At 40.8% G+C, this 22,107-nt stretch overlaps 1 protein-coding gene across 5 annotated transcripts in view; it reads right to left on the bottom strand.

Annotated features, from left to right (window-relative positions):
* Positions 1-1,400: 1,400 nt before the first annotated feature.
* Positions 1,401-22,107, bottom strand: part of GLIS1 (GLIS family zinc finger 1) — a 203,491-nt gene continuing 182,784 nt past the window's right edge. For all 5 annotated transcript variants that reach the window (XM_063344617.1, XM_063344619.1, XM_063344618.1 and 2 more), the window contains 3 exons: positions 12,616-12,800; positions 5,684-5,851; positions 1,401-2,010 (listed from right to left, as the gene is read on the bottom strand). In XM_063344617.1, coding sequence (XP_063200687.1) covers positions 1,874-2,010; positions 5,684-5,851; positions 12,616-12,800 — 490 coding nt within the window. In that variant the 3' untranslated portion in view covers positions 1,401-1,873. The remainder of the gene's footprint in view (positions 2,011-5,683; positions 5,852-12,615; positions 12,801-22,107) is intronic.

Below are 22,107 nucleotides of genomic sequence, written 5' to 3'. Positions count from 1 at the left end.
TGAAAAACTTCCAGGCATCAGCAGGGTTCCAGGTTTGCTCCCCTGGCTTGGATGCGCACAGGACAGTCTCCTCGGGCTGCCATGTGCCTGGCATGGCACTGCTGCTGCTGCAGACATGGTGGTGTGGGAACAGCTTGTCAGTGGTGTAGGCATGGTGTCCTTTTGCAGACTTCACTCTGGAACCTGCTGAAAATGTCCTTCAGCCTTTTCACAAGAGCTCTGTCCTGTGGCCAAGCTCAAGCCCTCTGGCATGAGGTGCAGGAGGCACAGCCAGTCATAGCTGGACACTGCCAAGGGCAGCTATGACAGTTATTGTCATTTGTCTCCATTTATATTACAAGAGCAAAGTTGATGTTATTGCTGAATATCTTCCCAGGGACATGGCACATCATCCTTTAACCCAAACCGCCTGCCTCTCTTTTACCTTCGTGAGGCTGTACCCACACCTGCAGGACAGCAGCATTTCCTGAGCTTGGGGTTTGTGTATTTGACAGAATAGAGCCTTTCAAATAACCATAGATTGCTCCTAGGGTGCCTTATTAAGCCCAATTAGTAACGGTTTGCAAATGAGAAGGGTTTTTTTTAGTTATTTTTTTGTTGTTCTCCCAAACCACCTTGGGACATTTTCAGGAGCTCACGTCTACCATGCCTGCATTGGCACACATTGGGAGTGCCTGTCCCCTGGCAGGGTGCCTGTCTCTCCCAGGAATCACGACTAGGCTGGGAAATGCAGCCCAGTGGGGCCACAGCCACAGTTACAGGGAATCAGGCTACTGCAGGTGACCTTTGGAAGCCACTGATTACAAGATCTTTGGATGGAGGAAAGGCCTCCGAAGGTGTCCTGCTCTTCTCTATGGCGTGTGCCTGAAGTGGAGTGTTCAGAGTGGCTGCCGGGTCTTGTGATTGTAGAAATCAGGCGACGTGCCCCACGGTCAGTGTTTGTGCAGTGTGAATGTGCCATGGATCTCACATGGGATGAGTCTGTACATTTACTTGTGGAAGCAGAGCCAACCGAGCTTCATTTAATTTTCCCCTACACTGCTGGGACGGCTTCATGTGCTGATGTACCCACCATGGCAGGGACAGGAGGAAGGCTGGGAGATGGTGCTGGGCTGGTGGGCATGCAGTGCTGGGGAGCCAGCCCATGGTGCTGCCCCACGCTGGATGGCTTCTGGCCCTTCACTGAAAGTCTGCAAGCACCTTGGTTTTCTTCATGTACACTTGGGCTGCTTTAATTTGACAGTTACTGAAATGTCACTGCTTTGTTTAAATCACTCTCAGGCATCTTAAGAATGTAATATTGGGATTTATCAAGCAGACTGATTATGTTAAGAAATGACAGTACACTTTTTTCCAGTTTTTAATGCTTTCTTGTAAAACTGAAAATATAAAACCAGCCGAGCAGATGAAGATCTTTATATACATGAGGTCTGTGATTAAAAAAATCCTTTTAGTTAAAAAAAAAAGGCAAAAAAAAAAGAGATAAGAATTGACCAATGAGTTAAATGAAAACTGATTAAAGGGAACAACATTCTCAAATTGAAACATACTTTTCAGGAAAAAAACCAAACCCTTCTTTACAAGTTTATTATATAACTTACATTTACACTTTACTGAGAGAACTTACAAAACAAGCTGCTTGAAATGCTCCTCATTCCCTTAAAGCATGAATTTCAAAGTGCCACAGCAAAGGAACAGGTTCCAATATTATCTTATACAGACTATTCGTGTATAAAATGGTTTGGTAAATGTGAGGTGTTTATTTAAATGAGCACATATAGGGATACAGACTAAATAAAAGTACTTGAACAACACCTTTGTTATTACATACACAGTTATAGGTATATTAAAGGAAACAAGGTCAGCACTGCTCTTAGGTATCTGTATAGATGGAAGGAATGTGATTCAAGCAGTGATCAAAGGCGCCGTTTTGGAAGAATCCATTTTCATCAGTTCCGTTGGAGACCATGTCTTCAGATACACACTGTGCTTCAGAGATTGCATCGTAGCCTGAAAGTGTGACAAGTTATATGGACATGATTTAGTACCATGGTACATATAAGGAAGGAAGCATAGTTTGAGGCTTGGGATTATACAGTACAGCACAGTATTAATGAAAAGACAATAGGGTTTACCATCAAAGCCTTACCCAGGAGATACACAAACTAATCTCCATGGGCATTTGTGTCATAGTAGATGAAGCTCCCATTCATTTCTGCAGAAAGCTACCCATCTGCAAGTGCAGTGCAAGTATCAATGACTCTCTTGGGACTTTACAGTCATTATCTGAATAGGATGTCAAAACAATGAGTGGGCAAGGATCCTAGTTAAGTGTGCACTAAAAGTGATGTAGTCCTCTTGTTTTGTGTGTTTTTCCTTTTAATGGCACTTAGGAAAAATGTTCCATGTGTCTCACAGCTGCTGTTAAGATCCAGTAGAAATCTGGATCCTACATTTATCGGATCCTCACATACTGCAGAAGTGAGGTCTGTGGAAGCATGTCTGGGTCAGGTCAGGCTCACAGGACACGGGGAAGGAGCTGCACACCACATTGTCAGCCCACCAAAGCCCACCGTACTGCTGGCTCCTCACCTGGCCGAGCTGGTTGGTGCTTTCCTGGCTACCAGAAAGCCACTATGGTGGGGAAGAATTTCTCTGTCCTTCTCCTTTTATAATGGAAAACTTCCACACCTGTAACGACCCTCCCTGAGCTTTCCATCCCTGTGGAAAGGAACAGGTTTGCTTGCTGTTGCTGCTTGCTACCTGGTGCTATGGCAGCTGGAGTGCCAGGCAGTCTGAAAAAATAAGTTTATTGCCTATCCCAAAGGACATGAAAATTTCCTATTATGCCCCACTATAACCTGGTTTTGCAACTGGCCAGTCAAGACTCACGTGCACATAGTCATTTTACTGCAGTCCAGCTCTGTCCTTCCCCCCTGCTGTGTTCACCCCTTGCCCTGCCCATCTCTTTTTTGTATCTATCCCTGTGCCCACACTTCTCCTCACACCAGCCAGACCCTCCTGTCTGCCCCACGGCCCTGATGTCTGCCTGGGGACTAGGCAGCCTTCTCCTTTAACTGTTTTCTAACCCACCCCACTACCCCCTGCTCAAACTACTGCATGTAACATTGACCCCTTATGTTCATCCTTTAACCTACATATTCTGTTTTACCCTGTACCACCTGATTTGGCTTGGGTCTTTAGAAAAGTGTCTGTGTGAGCTTCACCGCACAGTTCTGACCCCTGCACACAGCCCACCTACCACAATTTTAATAATCGGCAGCAGTATTAAGTCAGCTGAGGCAACGCATGAAACAAGAGTCTTCTAGTTAAGAACATGCCTGTGAACTAAGTGCCTGATGTAGAAAATAAATCTCTTACAAATCACATTTGTGTGAATGGCAATGTGCGGGTGGCTGATCCTTGTGGTTAAAGCACTGGGACCTGGCTCCATCCTCTGCTTGGCGGAGGAGCTCTGTGGAGCCATTGGGAAATAACTGTTTTTCTGTGCCTCAGGTTCCCATCTGGAAAATGAGGCTCTTCATTCTCTTAGGCCTTTCTCTCATCTCTTCACACTGCCTAACGCTGCAGGAAAATGTGTCTAGGAATGGCTGAATAAAACACTGCAACAGGCTTAACTGAGGCCTCCAGGCTGTGCAGCACCACACCACCAGCAGTAATGGCAGATCCTGTAGTCTTACACAGCCAGTCCTGATTTCAGAAACAACCGTCGGCTCACTCCTTAGAATTTAATTATAGGTATTTTACTATTAGGTATGTTTTTATTATTTGAGACCAAATTATCTACTTATTTACATTTCTGCATTTTCCTATGACGTATTAATTTACTGTTAGTTTACAGGTCAAATTCTGCTGTCTGCAGAAATCTGGCATGCAGCATATGTCCAAAGTCTCTGAAGATGAACTCAGCCTGTTTATCTGCCCTGTGCTGTGTCGGTCCAAGTGGAGTGACCAGTATTTTGATAAGTTTTGCGAGTGTTTATGTTATGCTAATTTCTGTTTGATGAGCTTGTATACAGGGTGGATACACAACCACACATAGACAAAACCCAAGATAAGCATACACCCCAGAAATCATTATTAGATTCCAGATAGAGTAAACTATCCAAAGTCCTGAACAGAAAATAAAAATTTATTGACTGTTAATGTGATTCATGGAACAGCTGTTTGCCAGTCACATTTGGCATTCCTGTGAGATGAGATCTCATTTAATATTAATGGTGCTATAAAAGCCTAAAAAAAGTTAATGCGTAGCCTTGATGAATCTTGCAAACCTGAATGGTTCTATTTTACACATAAAAAGATGAGATAAGATTTATATATTTCATATATATTTATGTTTCAGTCTTTTAAGTATTTGCATACCTCAATAACCACTCTGAAAACAAAAATATTCCACAGAAACATTTCATAATAGTTTAGCCCCAGACAGAAAAATCAACTGTTGTTGAAGTTGGTGTCTTGCCATAGTATTATTCTTTGCTCCTACGATTTCTTTTGGAAAGTTTATTTAGTCTGTTCTTTAAATATTGCAGGCTGTCAATCTAAACTTGAAATTTGATGTTAACATGAAAAAAACTATGTTTTAGTAACATCAAACTTATGAATAACACAAAAGAATTCAAAGTTGAAGCTGAAACTTCATCTTAGACTTTTCCCTTGCGTTCATTACTGATGCATACACTTTCTCGTATGGAACAACAGACAAATGCATGTACGCTCTCTCGGAACAGAGTCTCCTTTAATACAAAACAAACAGGAAAGTCAACTCTAATTTTGTGGTCTGACTCAGGCCCCATTTCAAAAAGCATTTAAACATATGTTTTCACTATCGTTCTTAACCAAGATGCCCTCCTGAATTCAGACACGAAGAAAAATTTCTTGGAGATACGTAAGTAAAGATTGCAGTAAATGGTAGCGTTTCATGGCTCTGACAACACTCACATTTTGCTTGATTTCAGTAATTCTGTCAATTCTTAACTGTGGTTTTAAAAGTAGAAAAAATGCTTTATAAAAATGAATTATTTGAAGTATTATAGTAATCCAGCTATTATTACTTGTTGCAAATTTTACATTACGTACATATGTAGGTAAATGGGAAAATGCAATTGCCATAAATATGCAACAACACAAACACAGAGGAATTCTCAAACGAATAGGAACTAACTAATATTTTTAGCTGACTTTATCAGAGCAGCGCCTTTCCATTTTGTAAATGTCAGTATTGCAAAACAAAGCCATCCTTTTATTCTTACGTGGACAGGAAGTCCCTGCTGCTGCCGCTTTCTTCAGAGTTGTGTTAACTATCTTCTCAACTTTGATCTGATTATAAAAGCCTGCCTGCACATACCTGAAGAGGTGTACAGTGAATAGCCCACACAATACATGTGAGAAGTGTCTTGTTTGTCAGCGCTCCTGAAGGTATGTGTTGCCTATGACATCCAGTAGAACGAACGGAAACTTTGTCCATCAGTCAAATGCAGGAGGATAAAAGAAAATGAATTTGCTTTCCTTCTGTGATTTTTCTAGATGCAAATGAATTTCAGTGACTGAGTTTTTTATGCAAGCATATTTTTGTAATAACATTGACTATAAAATATGTTCTTTACCCCTCCTGCTAAAAATATCATATGAATAATTCTTTATAGGTGGAATAAATTACCTGTTGAAGCTAAAGGTGCATTGAGTATGTGATAGCCATTCTGTCTCAGAGGATTAAAGCAATGGGATTCCCCTGTTAGCACATCACTGGTGACAGACTGGTCCATTGTTCTGTAGCAGTCTCCATAGTGGAAACAGTTTTGTATTGAGTGAAAGCTGCCTTGGTAACCTGAAAACAGATATTGCACACACATTTTAACACTACTGCAATGGTATTAGCTCCATTTCTGTCACGGTATTTCATTACTATTGTGGGGGTTTTTAGCTCCTCGCTTTTAACTATGGAAAAATGATCATGCTATTCTGTAAGGCGTAATAATATAAAAGCTACATCAGACTCGGTCCCACAAGGTGCTGTGGACTGTGATCCCCATCAAGCAAAAATCTCAAGGATGTGCTTCATTTCAAGCAATAGATCAGCTGGACGCAGTCAACAGTCCACTTGTGTTCAAAGCTAAGTAGTAAGCACTCCACTGGATCAGGTCCAGGATGCTCAGCTCCTAAGGGAATGTGTCTATAATGAATTACTTTTAATTTAAATACAATAATGCAATATTTAAATGAACAACAACAGCACTGCTTTGTTTTCAATTGAGTAAAGTTTTTTCCCATCTATTGTGCATTATGTACTACTGGAGACAGGGCTATTTATTCCAAATACCTGTAAGAGTACCTTAAACCTCTCCTTTTGCAGACTGCTCTTCTTTAAGTGAAACCCCTTTCACTGAACACAGGGGGCCACAGTCTGCAAGTAAAACTGAACTAGAGGTGCACGACTGACTCCAGACTGAATTCAGCTAGAGGCTTTTCTTGCTTCTGAAAAATGACAAACTAAATCTGTATGGTCTCTGGCTGCCTCGGCCACTCTGCTTTTGGGGCATGTTTGACATTTGTCCCACGCATACCCTACATTTATTATCTCCTGCCTTTTTTTAAAGTCTTGTATTACCAACCAACCAGCAGTCTGGGTTTTGCCAGCAGAAGTTGTGAATGAGAAGATATTTAACAGTAAAGGACAAATGAATTGCTGAGGAAGGAATTTTACAACTTACAAGTTTGTGCCAGCATCCTAAAAGAAAATGTTACTTGCTCCCATAAGGATGACCTCAAAGCACACCACAAGATTTACACCGACCATGGCCTGATTTAATTTTCTTCCTTCCTCCTGCCTCAACAACCTCTTCCTGATTCCAGGCACATTGCACACTAATTGCACATTCATATTAACAATCCCTTTTCCTACCTTCTGTGAAAGTCCCTTCTGAAATGATGCTCCTTCCCTTATATGCTACTGAAGTCAGCCAAGTCAGGCTTTAAGTTTAGTGGAATGTGCCATCCGGATTTTCCTCTAATTGCCAGAAAAAATATAGAACTGTTGTCTTTCTTCCCTCAGTCCTACTCAGACTGTAACATTTTCTAAGGATCTTCAACTGAGAAATCAGTACAGCTCCACTCACCAGTGGAAAACTTGACTTGCTGGGCCAGTTGTGCAGCTATTGAGTCTGTTTGTTTAGAAATGAAATACCTGTGCCTATCACCAGAGCGCCTGGGTGCCGAACAATGTGGAATTTGTCCCTGAGAAATCATGCAGTGTATAAGCTTTCTCCTGTTAAGCAAGATCTCCTGTCTTTTTCTACATTTTCCCTTTATTACCAAAGTTTGACCGAGTAAATAGTATCGGGCGAAACTCGGGGTCTGTCTGTTCAGTCTGGTCATGTTTTCTAAGGTGGTAATAAATAAGGCTAAGTGAGCCAATTCTTTAGTAGAAATGCAATGAACTCATCGAGCGGTGAAAGATTTGCTCTGAAGTTTCACAGTTTAATATGTGTTTTGGCAGAATTGCAAGGATTAGATGATTCATTTCTTGAGAACCTATGATCCTCCACCACAAAATACCTAAACTGTTGATATTCATGATTGGTGAAGTACTAATGGATGACTATATTAGATAAAGACACTATGCACACTGTACCAAAGCTGTTCATATTTGCTCCTATGTAGAAGGCGGCCCAGAAATTTGGAAAGCTGAGTATTAAATGATGCATGTCCTTCCTCGGAATAAATACACAGCCACCTCTATTTACTGCCTGGAGAGCCTGGCTCAAAAAACCAAAGAGCTCTTATGAGAGGCTGCAAAGCCATCTTTTGATGTGGTTTTAGGTACAGTGCTTTATTGCTTGGCTTTTGATAATTATCCTGACTTTTCTGTTTACAAAACATGAACTCTTTGCTGTAAGCCTTCTAAAAATATATCCTTTTGACATGAGCAGTGAGAAAAAATGAGACACGGCATCAGATGAGGTATAACTGTTTGCAGAGAGCACATATATGCATTGCTAGAGAAGAAACTGAACCTTTTCCAGAATGTCTGCTATACACATCATTTCTAGGGAAGGCATGACGTGTATTTTCTCTGTCTCTGTAATTGCTGCCCTTTCGTCATGCTCCCAGCCTTGCCTTTGTTAAATCAATTAAATATCTTTATGATCTACTGGCTGGCACAGTGGCTTAGAAAATCAGAGAACAGCCAAGCATGACAGAACTGGATTGAAACTAGTTGGATCCAGGGTTTTCTCAAGACCTATGTGTAAAGGTTTCTTTTAAAACCTTTTAAAAGTTACACTGTCTAGTTGCTCAGGAAAAAATACCTGAGGCGGAGAACTGCCTCAGAATCAAAAGTCTGGAAAAGAACTGCCATAAGCAGTCAAGTTCTCCTCTGGATTGCAGTACCTATCCCTCAGCATCTGAAAAGGCAGCGCAAAAAGTGGTACTGGAACTATCCAATAAAGAAACGCTGTGTAGGAAAATTTACTGTTATTGCACTGTTGTATTCACCAGGACCACATTTCTGCTAAGTGTTTCCCAAAATAATACAAAGAAATACACCAGCCCTGTTCTAATGTGCATGCAGATGTGATAAATGCAGGTAGCAAACCAAAGAAAAAAGATGGCGTGAGGAAGGGAAAGGTTGCAACAGGAACACTGGTCAGGTAAAACAAACCATGCCACTAAAAACGGGACTTTTAAGCCGTCTGATCTGAGCTTCATAGAAACGACGAGACAGCAGGACCCTGTCTTTATAGAAGGCATTCTGTGTGTGTGGAAAAAGGCACAGGGATGGCTATGGGAGGAGTGGACTAAAAGGCAGGTAGCTGCTTCTTTGAGGATGAAAAGTGACGGAGAAAAGCAGAGACTCACAGTAGCTTTTGCAATTGCAAAAGGTGAGAAAGAGGTGGAGACTCAAGACAGCTCTTCTGCACAGACAACAGCACTGAGAAGAATCCTGAGTTAGACAGTGCCTGCTCTACCCCTTATGAAGGGATCTTACACCAGATAGTTCACTGCCTGGTTGGAGACCTGTCAGCAAGCACTTGTGTTTCTCTTCTGTGTGTTTACATGACTCATCCTCAGAAAAACCTCTCGCATGACTGCATGGAGGTTTCATGGGGAGTGACAGCGGCAGCAGTTTATCCAGGAGGACTCTGGCCTTACATCTGAAACCCTAAAGAACTGCAGTTGCAGCTGGTGAACCTCATCTATAGTTCCACTACTAGGATGTATAGGAAAAATTTGGTTATGTTCCCTGCACTTAAACTGGGCATGAAACAACACTTGGGTAGGAACAATTGTGCTTTCAGTATTAAAAGCTGTATTTCACAACGTAGCGAGCTGACTGTTAATCCTGGAAGGTGGAAACGAGTCTTCAGTGACTGAAATTGCATGCCTCCAGGCTGAAGGACTGCAGGATCAGTAAGTTGCTATGTCAGTTAAGATTTTTATCATGACTTTTTATATATTTTCTATGCTACTGCCCGCTGCTTCAGAGGCACAATCAGAGAGTTCCTTTTGGTACCAGGTAGGTTGGCTATTGCTGGTGGCCTTCAGTAGCCTGGCATCCTCCAGAGGCCAGTCAGTCTGTTCCAGAGGATCTGAGCCCCATGCATCTTTTACACTATTAAAAAGGGAAAATTGGCAGCTTGTTTAAATGCTGAGTGTTCCCGAAAACCAAAATAATTAGACAAGAGACAGAAAGGGCATGTGAGTTAAAGCAACCAAAGGGCTTTTGTAACAACGGGTGCTCTGGCCAGATAAGGTTTCATTCACTTTACACAACCACAGGAAATGAAACTTGTTGCTTGCAGGCAATACAACGTTTGATTTGCATGTGCAATACAAGTCCGAGCTTTACTGCATTTATACATTTTTAAAATGTGCAGTATGAAACAGAGGTGCTTTTGGTTCATGCCATTTAGTTGTGGTTCCTTTAGATTTTTTGAAATTCTTTACATAGAAAGTATTAGAAATTAAAATATAATTAAAATCCCATAGCCAATGGTTCCATTAACAACCACGGAGCATTTTTCATAAGTTCTTTAAAAAGATTCCCTTCAGTGGTTAAAATATGAAGTAAGCAAGAAGGATTGTCTGCTGCAAACATCCCTGCTCCTTCTAGGAGAGCAAAAGCGTAGCACCAATTTGGCAACAAGTGTTTCACCAATATTTTTTTTTCTACTTGGATTTGAGGTTTTCCTTCGGCTTTGATTTAAATCAAAAATTTTCTGAGGTTAATTTTCAAGTGAAGAATTTACTAAATGTCCTGTCAGTTTAAATGATCACTATTAAATGTTTTATGTACAGTAGATGTAGAAATATAACCATTAATAAAGGAATAAACCGTGTTCCAAACATAACATTTAGTTAAAATTTTGCTTTGAAATAATTTGTGACAGAAAAGCTGCAGTTAGCCACTTCACACAGGGCACTGGCTGCCTCTGTTTCTCTAAGGTATGGCCTAGAAGTCTTCAAGCAGCTTTAAAATGAATGATGTAATGAACAAATAATTGGAATATGCCTGTTAAATACCATCTTGTTATGCCATGCCATTTACATGTATGTGCAAATAAATCTCAGCTTTTCAAATTCCATAAAATTTCTGACAAGAAATCATGTCAGGTATAAATAACTACAGGATTTCATTGCCTGCAAAATTCTTTCGGCATGTAATAATTTCCATGTGATCTTATTACAACTAGGTTTAAACATATAAATAATGTCAGCGTATTCTTTCATTATCAATATTTCTGCTACCAGCTTGACGAAGCTTGCTGTCTTCTGAAAACTTCAGCTCCACAATGTTTATATGCTTCTATACAGACGCCAAGTTCTACAGCTAGACTTACATAGTGTGCCTATTTTCAGCAAAAATTCAAAGCTCCTAAATTACTACAGATTCCATTAGAAAAATGTGCTATTAATGAACTGAGATGCAAAAAAGATGTAGAGCAAGTACAGCTGAGTACAGGTTACAGATCAATTGATTTCAAAGGCTGCTAATCAAAATTGATTTTTGAATGACCATTTCCATAATGAATTTATAATAATACTTCAACATTTGGCCAAAGTGGAAAAATATTGCTTTTTCAAAACCACATGACATAACACTTAGAAAGCAACAATTCATTCAAAAGGAAATGTGGTTTTCTTAAGGAATAAAGTCAATTTATTTAAGTGGTTCAAAACTTGTTCTGTCTATGCATTTGTTTCTGCCATAGTAATGAGCTGCTAAACTTTCCTCTTGTGGTTTGTAGTTATTTAGCTCATTATAGTAACATAATCATATATCATTATATGCTATCATAAATCTGCCACTTTTCCCTTACAGAGTTAATCTTTTTAAATTGAATAATCTGTTGAGCATCAGGTTGAGTTAGTTTTTCCTTCAGCACAAATCATTTAATATAATATGCTTTAGCTTTTTCAGACTAAGTCGGTCCAACCAAAGAGCAAAAATACTCCTTGGACAATGAAGGGCAGAGGGAACGGTTGGGATACTGAACCCCATTAGAGCTGTGAATTGCTCACTGGGTTTGTGTTCAGCTCCTGTGCTTCAAACGTAGCCTTAGCATATATTGAGAGAAAGCAAACCTCCTATTTTGCCCACTGGTAAATTGATCACATGTGTTACTTTGCCAGCCAAAAAATGACCTTATACAAATGACAATACAGCTGTGAAACGACTTTCAAAAAGCTGGTTATCTGCCTGTATAAACTTACACACTTGGTTATACTTGCAACCAGACAGATGTCCTGCACACTTCTTTATTGTGAATATTTACCACACTTAAGCAGCATACCATCTGGATTATAGAACATATTTCTTAAATACGCAAGCTCCTGTTACTGGAAGAATCGGTGATGATAATATCTTTTGCTAATTTATACCTCAAAAATTGCAGAAACATTAATTAGTTCCCACAGCAGAACTCCGGAATAGGTAAATAAGCTCCTGATTAAAAAGGCTGTGTAATTGAGAACAAAAAAATGTTTTAAATTAAGCAGTGGGACAGCTGCTTAGCTGCTCCCATTCCCGTCCTCAAATCCCACTGGCACACTATGGCTGTACAGAGTGCCTTTGCATATTATTATATAAAACCATACAGATGCCACACTTCCAAATAATAAATAGCAAAATATTTTTTCTTTGTCTAAGCTCGTGTCTAGTGTATCATTATCAGTGCATTGAGCAGGACATTGCCAAAGGGTGCTTCAGCCCATGTATTTTGGGACTAGATGGCTCTTGCTTTGGCAGGGTCACTCTCTCCAAGCTGGTGGAAGGCTGGGGACCAGTCAGATGAGGTGCATAGCTAGTAGCCATCTACTGAAAAACTTAAATCAATGCAATAAATCAGCTGTTGTGATAGCTTTCCCCATTATGATAATGTATCACAGCATGAACTGGTCTGAAAATTTTGCTCTGTCTGTATATCAAGCCACTTTAAAAATTGGAGCTCCCATTAATATCCTGTCAATCCCTTAATAAGACAGAATTGGCAGAAAATGCAAAAACCGAAATAAATTATTTCTCCCCAACTAGGAATTAGCAACGGTAAAAAAATAAAAGCGGGGGGTGGGGGGTGGGGGGGGGAGGGTTACCTTGAGATCCTTGCTGTACAGACTGGTTTTGAAACTGAGCATAGGGTTTATTTGGTATTCCAGAAAATTGCTGCCCATTTGGTGACTGGCTGTGTGATGATGGAGAGCCGTGTTTCTGCAATAGGGAAGGTGGAACTAATGCTTTCAGGGGGCTGACAAGTGGAGAGATTATGTTGGGAGCAAGCCTAGAAAAAGAAAATAGAGAAAAACTTCACATATCACATCACAATATGGGAAAATGAAATACCCTATTTCCATAATGGCTGAACTATAGAAACATTTATTTTGCAGGTAGAAATTATATTGTAAAAAAAGAAAAATAACAATGCAGTGCTGCTTTCAGGTATCCATTAGGAGAAAAGGGAGTTGGAAAAGGATTTCTGTTCCTTTACACTGACTTCCTGTACTAGCCATAAGGACAGGATCAAAGTTACACCACTCCTCACTAAGCAACTTAAACACAGCTCAGTTTTAATTTAAAATTTTGTGATACATGAAATACATGTCCAGAAAACGGAAGTGGAAAACAGAGTTAGAGTGAGTAAATGCAAGTAAATTGTTTAAGTGCCTTTGTAGCTATTACGGGGTAAAGCTTTACACTCAAGTTGCAGCCAAGAGAATGAAAAGTATTTGTTCCAGTTATTCTTCGTGTAGGATTTTTTTAGATTTAGACATACTGCTTCAACTGCAACAGATGGTACCGTCCTCTCAGAGAAAAAGCCTGAGTAAGTGTTTGCTTGTGGCGGCGCTGCTCAGTGCAAGACTGAGAAGCGAAGTGGTTGTACCTGAGAGATGGAAAATCCCCCCCCGACGTCTGGGCCTGGGGCCAGCACAGAATGCGGGGGCAGTCCCGCTCGGGGAACAGACCCGGACCAGCACTCCCACAAGGAGCTGGAGCAGCTGAGGAGGAGCCTCACTAACCCACTTCCGTGAAGTCCCTGGGCATCCTCTGCCACCGGTGGAGCAGAGAAGCTTCAATGCTTCCTCCCTGCCACAACATGACCGTCCCACCAAGGGGTGGTACAGCAGCTGGCCCAGAAGGGACGAACCATTTGCCACAGAACTGTCTTTTGGCCATTTACAGCCAGAAAGATGGCACAGTGCAGAAGATGGGACCAAAAACCTGGCCATTCATGTACAAGCCTCTCTTAGAGCTGCATTAAACTAACTCTATAAACGAGTAAATAGGTAGAAGCTGGATCTTTTACCCTCCTATGGCAGCTGTGACAAGTGGCCTTTTGCTCCACAGCCCAGTGTTACACTGTCAATGTGTGGGCTGTGTGGGCCGTATGTTTGTGGACCGTATGTTCACCATATACTCTCTGCTGCCTCTGGAGCTTCTGCTGAACACAAAACGTGGTTCTTCGAGCAGCACTGGAACCTCCAGATGCTAGAAAAACTACCCGTCTGTCTGAGAGCCACCTTGCTGAAAATTCACAGCTACAGGTCCTGAGGTGCAGAAATAAAAATACCCCTGCAGGTTATAATACGTGTCACGTAGCTGGAAAAAAAATACTGAGCACAAACCATTGCAGGCGTACAAAGAGTCAACTAAAAACCAAATTAAATCTCTCACTGGTGTCTTCGTCTACTGCTGCACAAGCCGTTCAAACACCATAAACCATGATTTGCAATAGCAGTTCCTCGCCAGTTTACATGACTGCTTCTTGGAGCAGTTAGGATTAAACTTGGGGAGGGAGGCTATGCTTGACTTAGGGCTAAGCACTACATGGGAGCATTCAAGAGGTAAATATAGATGAACTGTGAATTAATGGTGACAACAGCTTAATCAAATTTAACATAAGAGGCAGAGGAACACTGCCAAAAGCTGTCACAGTGACACTCTATTAAAAGGGACTTAAATAAATCAACCAGTCAAAGCCCATCCTATGCTGAAATAATTCCATCTCCCAAAGCAGGAAAATAAGGCATATAATACAAACCACAGAGACTCTGAATAAAACCAAACTAAACCAAAGAAATAAACCAGTATTGTTAAATGGGTGAAGGCAAAGATAATTTTCAAGTCAAATACGTAAGAACTGGAAAATAATTTTTTTGTGAGAAAGGTAACACCCCTCCAATAAGCGATAATCAGTAATATGTAAAATGAAGAGGACTAAAGTCGAATTTTAAGAGCCAATATGCAAAGAAAAAAAGATATTATCTGGTTGGTTGGGTTTTTTTAAAGTACATATTGAAAAGAGCTCAGTGCCAGAGCTGGGATGGCCCTTGCTCTACCCGAGGGGAAAGGCCTGGGGCTGCAGAGTGGACAAAGGGATGCGGGGAATGCAGGGGCCACCTCTGCCCTCTTCAGGGCAGAGACAGAAAATGCTCTCCGGAGTCTGAACTGCTGAAGAGCAGATGCTCGGGGGGGGAAAATACCGAGTTTATTTGCTAAGAAGCAGCTAAACGCCAAGGGCAGCTCCCATGTGGCTGTAGTTTTTCCTCAAAGGTCTCAGTAGAGAAATAGTTTAACACAAATGGGCTGTCGTGCAGCCCAGCTACAAGTTTTATCTTCTGCAAATGCTCTCAAATGCCTGTCTGTGGTGAACTATTGCATGAAGATGGGGCTGACACGATCTGCTGGGACCTGCAGAAAAGCCTTTGCTACGGTCTCTTCCGAGGCTGCAAGGGAACGCCGGCAAAGCACAACCACAAATTACAAAATGGTCACCAGCCCCTCCAAACGGCACACATGGAGACATTGTCCTCGGCATGCCAGAAATGCTATTAGAAGCCTGGAAATACTTCTATCTGAAAGGAGATTAAAAAGATTGCAGTTGTTTTCATTGGAAAGATAATAGCTAAAAGAGATCATGATAGTGACATTTATATGGATAATGACCACACACACATTTAAAAGAGAAACAAAAGATGTACTAAAAACTCCAAGGGCTGGATGAGCCAGAAACCACTCTGAATGAGGGAGGAAAATACTTCTGGTGAGCGAGAAACTCTGCAACTGCCTGTGCTGGGTTTCCTCTGCCTGCGCTTGTCTTCTGGCTACTGCTGGGAAATGCAGCACCCCAGAGAGACCTGCCGGGCCGCTCTCTGTCGAAGGCTTTGTTAGAATGGTCAAGTAATTGCATTTTTCAATTCTATGCAAATATGTTGCACGTCAAACAAAAATGGTACATTTAAGGTGTCCAGCTGTGGGAATACTGAAAACCCCAGCTTCCCTACCCAGTTTAACTACTCCAAAAGGCTACTTAAATCTTAACCATGTGAGAAGAATTTGACAGTTTGAGACACTGGAACAGGTTGCCCAGAGAAGCTGTGGATGCCCCATCCCTGGAGGGGTTCAAGGCCAGGCTGGACGGGGCTTTGAGCAGCCTGGTCTAGTGGGAGGTGTCCCTGCCCGGGGCAGCGGGGTGGAACTAGATGATCTTTATGGTCCCTTCCAATTCTAACCATTCTATGATTGTTATTTTTAAAGCAGCGCTTCTACCCGTTCACACTCTTTTGCATTCCTGTTTTTCCTCTGTGCGAGCTCACCAGTCATGATAGCGTTTGGGCCTTTGAAATGGCTGGTTAAGAGCAGGTGAGATTGCCCGTGGGATGCAGGAGGCGTGCGGAGGTGTGCGGGGCCCTGCTCCGGCTGGGAGAGCCGAGCTGCCAGCTTGCTGCTGCCACTCACCACCACTGTCATCATGCTGGAGCTCAGCAAACATAGCTGTCTGCAGGGAACCAGTATCCTAGCAGCCTGCAGCACGGGAACCTGAGCTGAAACCCTGGAAGCTCCATGTAACTCTTGACCATCACTGCCTCCTCTGCATGAACAGAGTTTTGCACAGTTGAGCAGGTCACTGTAAAAATCTACTATATTCTGCTCGGTCTCTCACAAACAGGGAATTTAACATGTTTCCCGTAAGTTAAAGCACAGTTTTAAGCTAGGGAAGAGCTTTGCTCATCAGAAAAATCTGGCTTTACTAGCATAAGCAGCCAACACGGCGATTTGTTTCCTTAAAATGGTCATCACAATGCCAGCTCGAGCTGGTCCCTAAAATACTGTTTTGTGTGTGTGTGTAAGCATGGGTGAATGTGCTCTGGCACGCTCAAGGAGAGTTTTTTCATTGGCGAACTGTCCAGTTCCCAGTGCCGTGTTTTTAATTTTCTCCTGAATATCTGCCTACTAATTAGGTTGCTGCGATACTCGGGTTGTTAACAGAGAGGAGGAATCATTCCTAATACAAATTAAATAGATAATGCTTTAGCAGCAGCAGAGAGCTTAAAAGGAGATGCCTTCTGTATGGAAGAAGAAACACTAAACTACTTACACCAGGAACTCAGCTGGATACATTAAAAATTCCCAGGCAGTAGCTCAGGCATATATGTTTCAATAACTAATAGCCTGGACATTTCCTGTTAATACTCTCTACAACCACAGTTTGCTTTGGTTTGGATATTAATAATAAATATATACCTTGTATTTTACTTTAATTGTAACTTGTATAATTCGGTAAATTTGCAGGTCCTTTTGGGGCCTTTTAATATATATCTGTGCCTATATATAGCTATATAGAGAGATATATAAATAAATACTCTTACACACATCTAAAAAAATCCTTATCCTTGCTTAATTCATTAAATTTGAGGGCTCCTGGCTATACTGAACATTTCTGCTCAGGAGCATAAATCTTTTTGCTATCTCCCTAACCTTGTGACAAAGCTAAGAAGAATCAACAGTTCTTGCAGATCGCTTGCACTGATGTAGTCTGACTGTCGGTGTAATCTGCCCTGTCTTACAAGGATGCTTGATGGTAAAACACTTAGTAACTCAAACAACAACTTAACCCACTGCAAGGCTTTTCCTACTCCATTATCAGAAACTGTATGTCCCTTATGTGAAAGGTAACCTGTTGACCATGCATATACCTTGCTCCTAGCCATTATCTGCTACAAACACTAATGAAGTTCTTAGCAAGCCCTCTCTGATTCCAGATTTCCAGTTGCGTACCAATGAAACTGCTATTGCGAAAATATGATGCAAGCAGGAAAGATTTTTCACCTGAAGATTCATTTTGGTGGCTTCAGACCTAATGGCAATAGGTGCTTCTCAAACCCTCTCATACAGAGAGATACGCACCAAAAGGGTCTCTTCCCTGCATGGGTTGGCTGGGTTTAAACTTACAGTACCTTTTGGGAACAGCACTGTTGTAGGAATAACGTACAACTTTCTTGAGCATTGATAATAACAGAAAGGGAACTATATGGTTGGATGCAGTAAGAATCTACTTATTAATGACCATATATTACAAGTGGTAAAAATAGAAGAGCTGTATTCAGTTTTCATGCATTAAGTTATTGTGGGAAACAGCTGAAGATATACTAGAATAGTACGACAGGGTTTTTTTTTACAAAGCAAAACTGCCAAAACTAGAAGCATGCCGATGAAAGAAGAGAATTTAAAACACAGTTTTTCCTATTACAAGGGTGCAATGGAGGAGCCAGCCTCCTCTCCACCCTGTCCAAGGCATGGGAGCAACAGGGCATGCACCACAGAGAGAAGCAGGTCAGCTTAAAACAAAAGGAACATTTTGCTCACACAGCATGCCCTGGCCTGTGGCATTCATAGCCACAGGAAGTCACAGAATCAAACAAAATACCTAGTTTTTTTAAAAGGGACCGAATAATTTAATGGCCAAAACCAACATTTCCATGCTAAGCGAGGGGTAATCAAATCTTGTGCTTCAGGATGTAAACTGATCGGCCAAGGAGGCAGAGAGGAATTCTCTCTCTTCACTCATCATACAACTTTGTATGATTGACCAGGTATTGCTGTTTTTTTTCAAATTCCCTTTGAAGCACCATGTGTAGGATGGTGCTGAAGACATTATAGTAGTCTTGAGGGACCTGTGATTTCAGGTGGAATTGCAAAGCTAATGTGTTCCTCTCCTGAGGATGCATCAGTGGACAATTAAGTAAAAGGACTAATCACAAAAATCTTGTTTGTGTAATACCTTAAGCCACACAACCGACGGAAAACTATTGGAAGAACCGATCCTAACTCGGTAACATACCTTGTCTGTGGTACTGCACACATTTCTCTACCATGCTAAACACTGTCTTAAAATACTCAGCTGCAGAGCCCTTCCTAAGGGAAGCTCTCGAAGTCAGACGGGATACTACCCATGAAGAGTCATTAAACCAAGCGTTAGACATAGACAATGAGCTAATTCTTCACCTCTAATGCAAAGCATTTGTCACTCCTATCAATGGGAACGCTCAGAAATGGCAATCTTAACAGAAGGATTTTTTAAAAAAGAAAATTAAAAGTCAAAACAGAAGATAGCAGCCTGTCTTCTCTCTCATAAAGTACATAACTTTAGGAATTTCAAACAGAAATCCCAATAAGACTTCCACATAAATTTTCTTGTGATCATGTTTTAACAATATATTTTGGATGGTGAGAGTTCATATTAAATTCTAAGTAAGGCCTGTGTGAGGGAACTGTCTAGGTATGCCACGACCTAGCAGTGATCTGCAGAAACGACATCTAACAGGATACAGTTACCATTACCTTGGTTTAGAATTATTTATCCTGCCTCCACTTTCAGCCTCCCAAAGTAGGCAGTGGTGTATCAGAATCCGTGTATTTTCGCAATGCATACCAAATGTCTTGTTCCAGTATTATTGCAACATAAAGAACCAAAAAATAAATACATATCGACATTGATTTCTGAGCTTTCTGTCAAGACGTACGTTTCCTATATTCATCCACAGTACTTAGTCGGAGTAAGGAAGTTTCACACTTTGCTTTAGCCAGTCTTTGTTCAAAAGCAGTTCCTGGACAAATTAACAGAGTAAGACACTGTAAAGCCAGATTTTGAGCTCTTTTAAGATGAGCTTTTTCATGATCTCGTTCATCATCTCTTGACTGCCAAAAACTACACGCAGTATACTTAATTAGCAAATATTGAATGGAATTAAAAATTGAAAAATAATGAAAATAAATTTAAACTAAGATTCTTGAATAATAAGTGGGAATGAAGTGTTACCGCAAAATAGAAATATGTAATATAGGGATGTTTCCAATATGAAAACTGTCTGGGTTTTTTTTTTTTTTATGATGTGATGGCTTGATTGGCAGATTCCTCAGCTAGACAAAGAACCTCAACCCATATCCCATTGAGTTCAGTGGAAACAGGACCCAGTCCAGACTGGAAAACATCTGTCCTTTATCTCAAATAATTTTTTGTATATTTTGGGTTATAAGACCATTCTGTAATACAATTCTCATGCGTAGCATATCGCCATATCAAACAGTCTTGACTTTGAGAATTATGTTTAGCTCATGTTAATATGAAGAAAAGTATATAATAAAGCACTAGAGAAGTACAAAGCAGAGAAGCCCCATGCTTTATCTTAAGTGACTCGTACAGTATTGCAGCAAGTTACAAAAACAGATTTTCCACGAAACCAGGTTCTACCATAAAATCCAGCATGCCGACCATTTCATTCATAAAATCTCTCCCCTAAGCATTATAGTTACTTATATTGTGAGAAAGTCCAATTCAGTTCCAGGACCTGGAGATTTTTTGTTTTTTCATGAAAAAAAAAAAACCTTAACACTGATTTTCATCTCTTCCCATAATATTAAAAATGATGTGTAAAGCTCTGCTAATCTGGTCTCTGGATAGCGCCCAATCTCTTGCCACGTGTTTCTGTTCTGGGTCTTGCCCTACGGGAATTTCTGTCAGCACATGCTCAGGAAACAGTTATACCGTTCACTTTTTTTTACTTTTTTTTTTTTTTTGAGAAGGACTCTATCTGAAGTTTGGTGAACCTTTGCACTAATCACTGCCAGGTGCCTCTGGCTACATTTCTGGAATGCAAAGAATCTTTTCCTTCTCTGCCTCTTTCTTCCTTTCTCCTCTCCGCCCCCCCCCCCCCCCCCCCGATATATAATAAATCCTTCATTGCAGATCAGCTTGCTGGGCATCATTGCATTTTATTACCCTCTTCTATAAACAATGAGCAAACAAGTTACTGGCCTGTGACACACTACCCTTCTTACAAGGCCTCAGTCTCTGCTCCGTGACTGCAGGACGTGACAGCGTGTTTCTGTTTGTCTCTTTTCTCACTGTGCTTGTGGCCAGGGTGAGTCCCTGGCTGCTGGGATGAAACTCAAGCTCTATTCCTGGCTCTGCTACTAATGTAACGGGTGACACACCTCTGTGTGTAACACCTTTAAAGTGTGGCAATGTCAGCCTTTTCCTATATTCTAGATAAATACAAGATACTATTTTTAATTCAGAATACTGCCTTGGATTAATGTAATCCAGTTCTGCATCTTCGCTCACCCACACTCTGAGCAGTGACAAGTGCCTGTACAACGAGCGCAGGAGCTAGTTAGCTCTGAGGAGTAAGAGGGGCTTCATAAAGGTTATGGCGGACAATATCGATGGGACCTTTATTGTGGCTGAAGAGTCTTAGGTCATTTAATTGCTTTAGAATATTTGTAATAATACCGATCAACAGTGGTATGAAAATAGCTTCAGGTTCAAAGTGACACAGGAGCCAAAGGAGTCCTTTCCTGGTACACTCAAAGGCTTTCTGTGTGGGCCTTCTCTTTAGGTACAGAGCGATTTACTGAAATACTCACAATCTTTTCTAACAAATACACATGCAAGCCTCAGTTGGGCATAAAAAGTAACTCGGTATTTTGTATTGCATTTCATTACCTACACAAACTCACAAATGTACCTAAACACATTTTCTTCTATGTTAAGTGAACATCTCTACAATTGTTCCGACCTCGTATTGCAATTTCTGCAGAGCATTTAAGTATAGTGATCATTATGAGAACGGTGCCAATCTAAAAGACACCTTTATTTATAGGGTTTGTTCAATGACCTCCTTTGAAATAAAGCTGATGGATCACTACAGTGGAAGGTGCTACATGTAAGGAAAATTTGAAAACTTATTATCGCTAACAATCTAGCAGGAAAATATATTTCCAAAGTAAAAAAAAAAATCCTTATTAATGTGGTCAAAGAAGTATCAAAACATATTTAAATACAGAGCACTGCCTTAGGTTCAAGTGATTGCCAGAAAGTCAATTACAAAGACATGCAATCACACACAGATATTGCCTCCTCAGGATTATCCAGCATGCCCTGCATGCTTGACTCATCTGTCTTATTTTAGTCATTCGAGGTCATTATTCCCTGGCACGTGTGCAGCAAGATGCTTCCAGGTGCAGGTCGATTCTGTACAGGTAGCTGATGCCTGCTTTCTTCAAGTTTACAGTCTAAAAGGTACTATACCAAATAGTGGGAAATGTGAGGATAACTTAACTGCTTGTTATACCATGATAAATTATTGTGTTTGGCGTATATGATTTACATGTAACTGCAGAAGTTTCACGTAAAAAGCAAAACAAAATTAAAACAAAATCAGCTTTACAAATGTTAAGCGTAAATTTAACTATAGCTAAAACCCAGTAATGGCTAAAATAATTAATATAATGCAGAAGAGCTGCAGTTG

The sequence above is a fragment of the Chroicocephalus ridibundus genome, chromosome 8 (genome assembly GCF_963924245.1).
Source record: "Chroicocephalus ridibundus chromosome 8, bChrRid1.1, whole genome shotgun sequence".
Taxonomy (NCBI): domain Eukaryota; kingdom Metazoa; phylum Chordata; class Aves; order Charadriiformes; family Laridae; genus Chroicocephalus; species Chroicocephalus ridibundus.
This window is presented reverse-complemented; position numbering and strand designations above follow the sequence as displayed.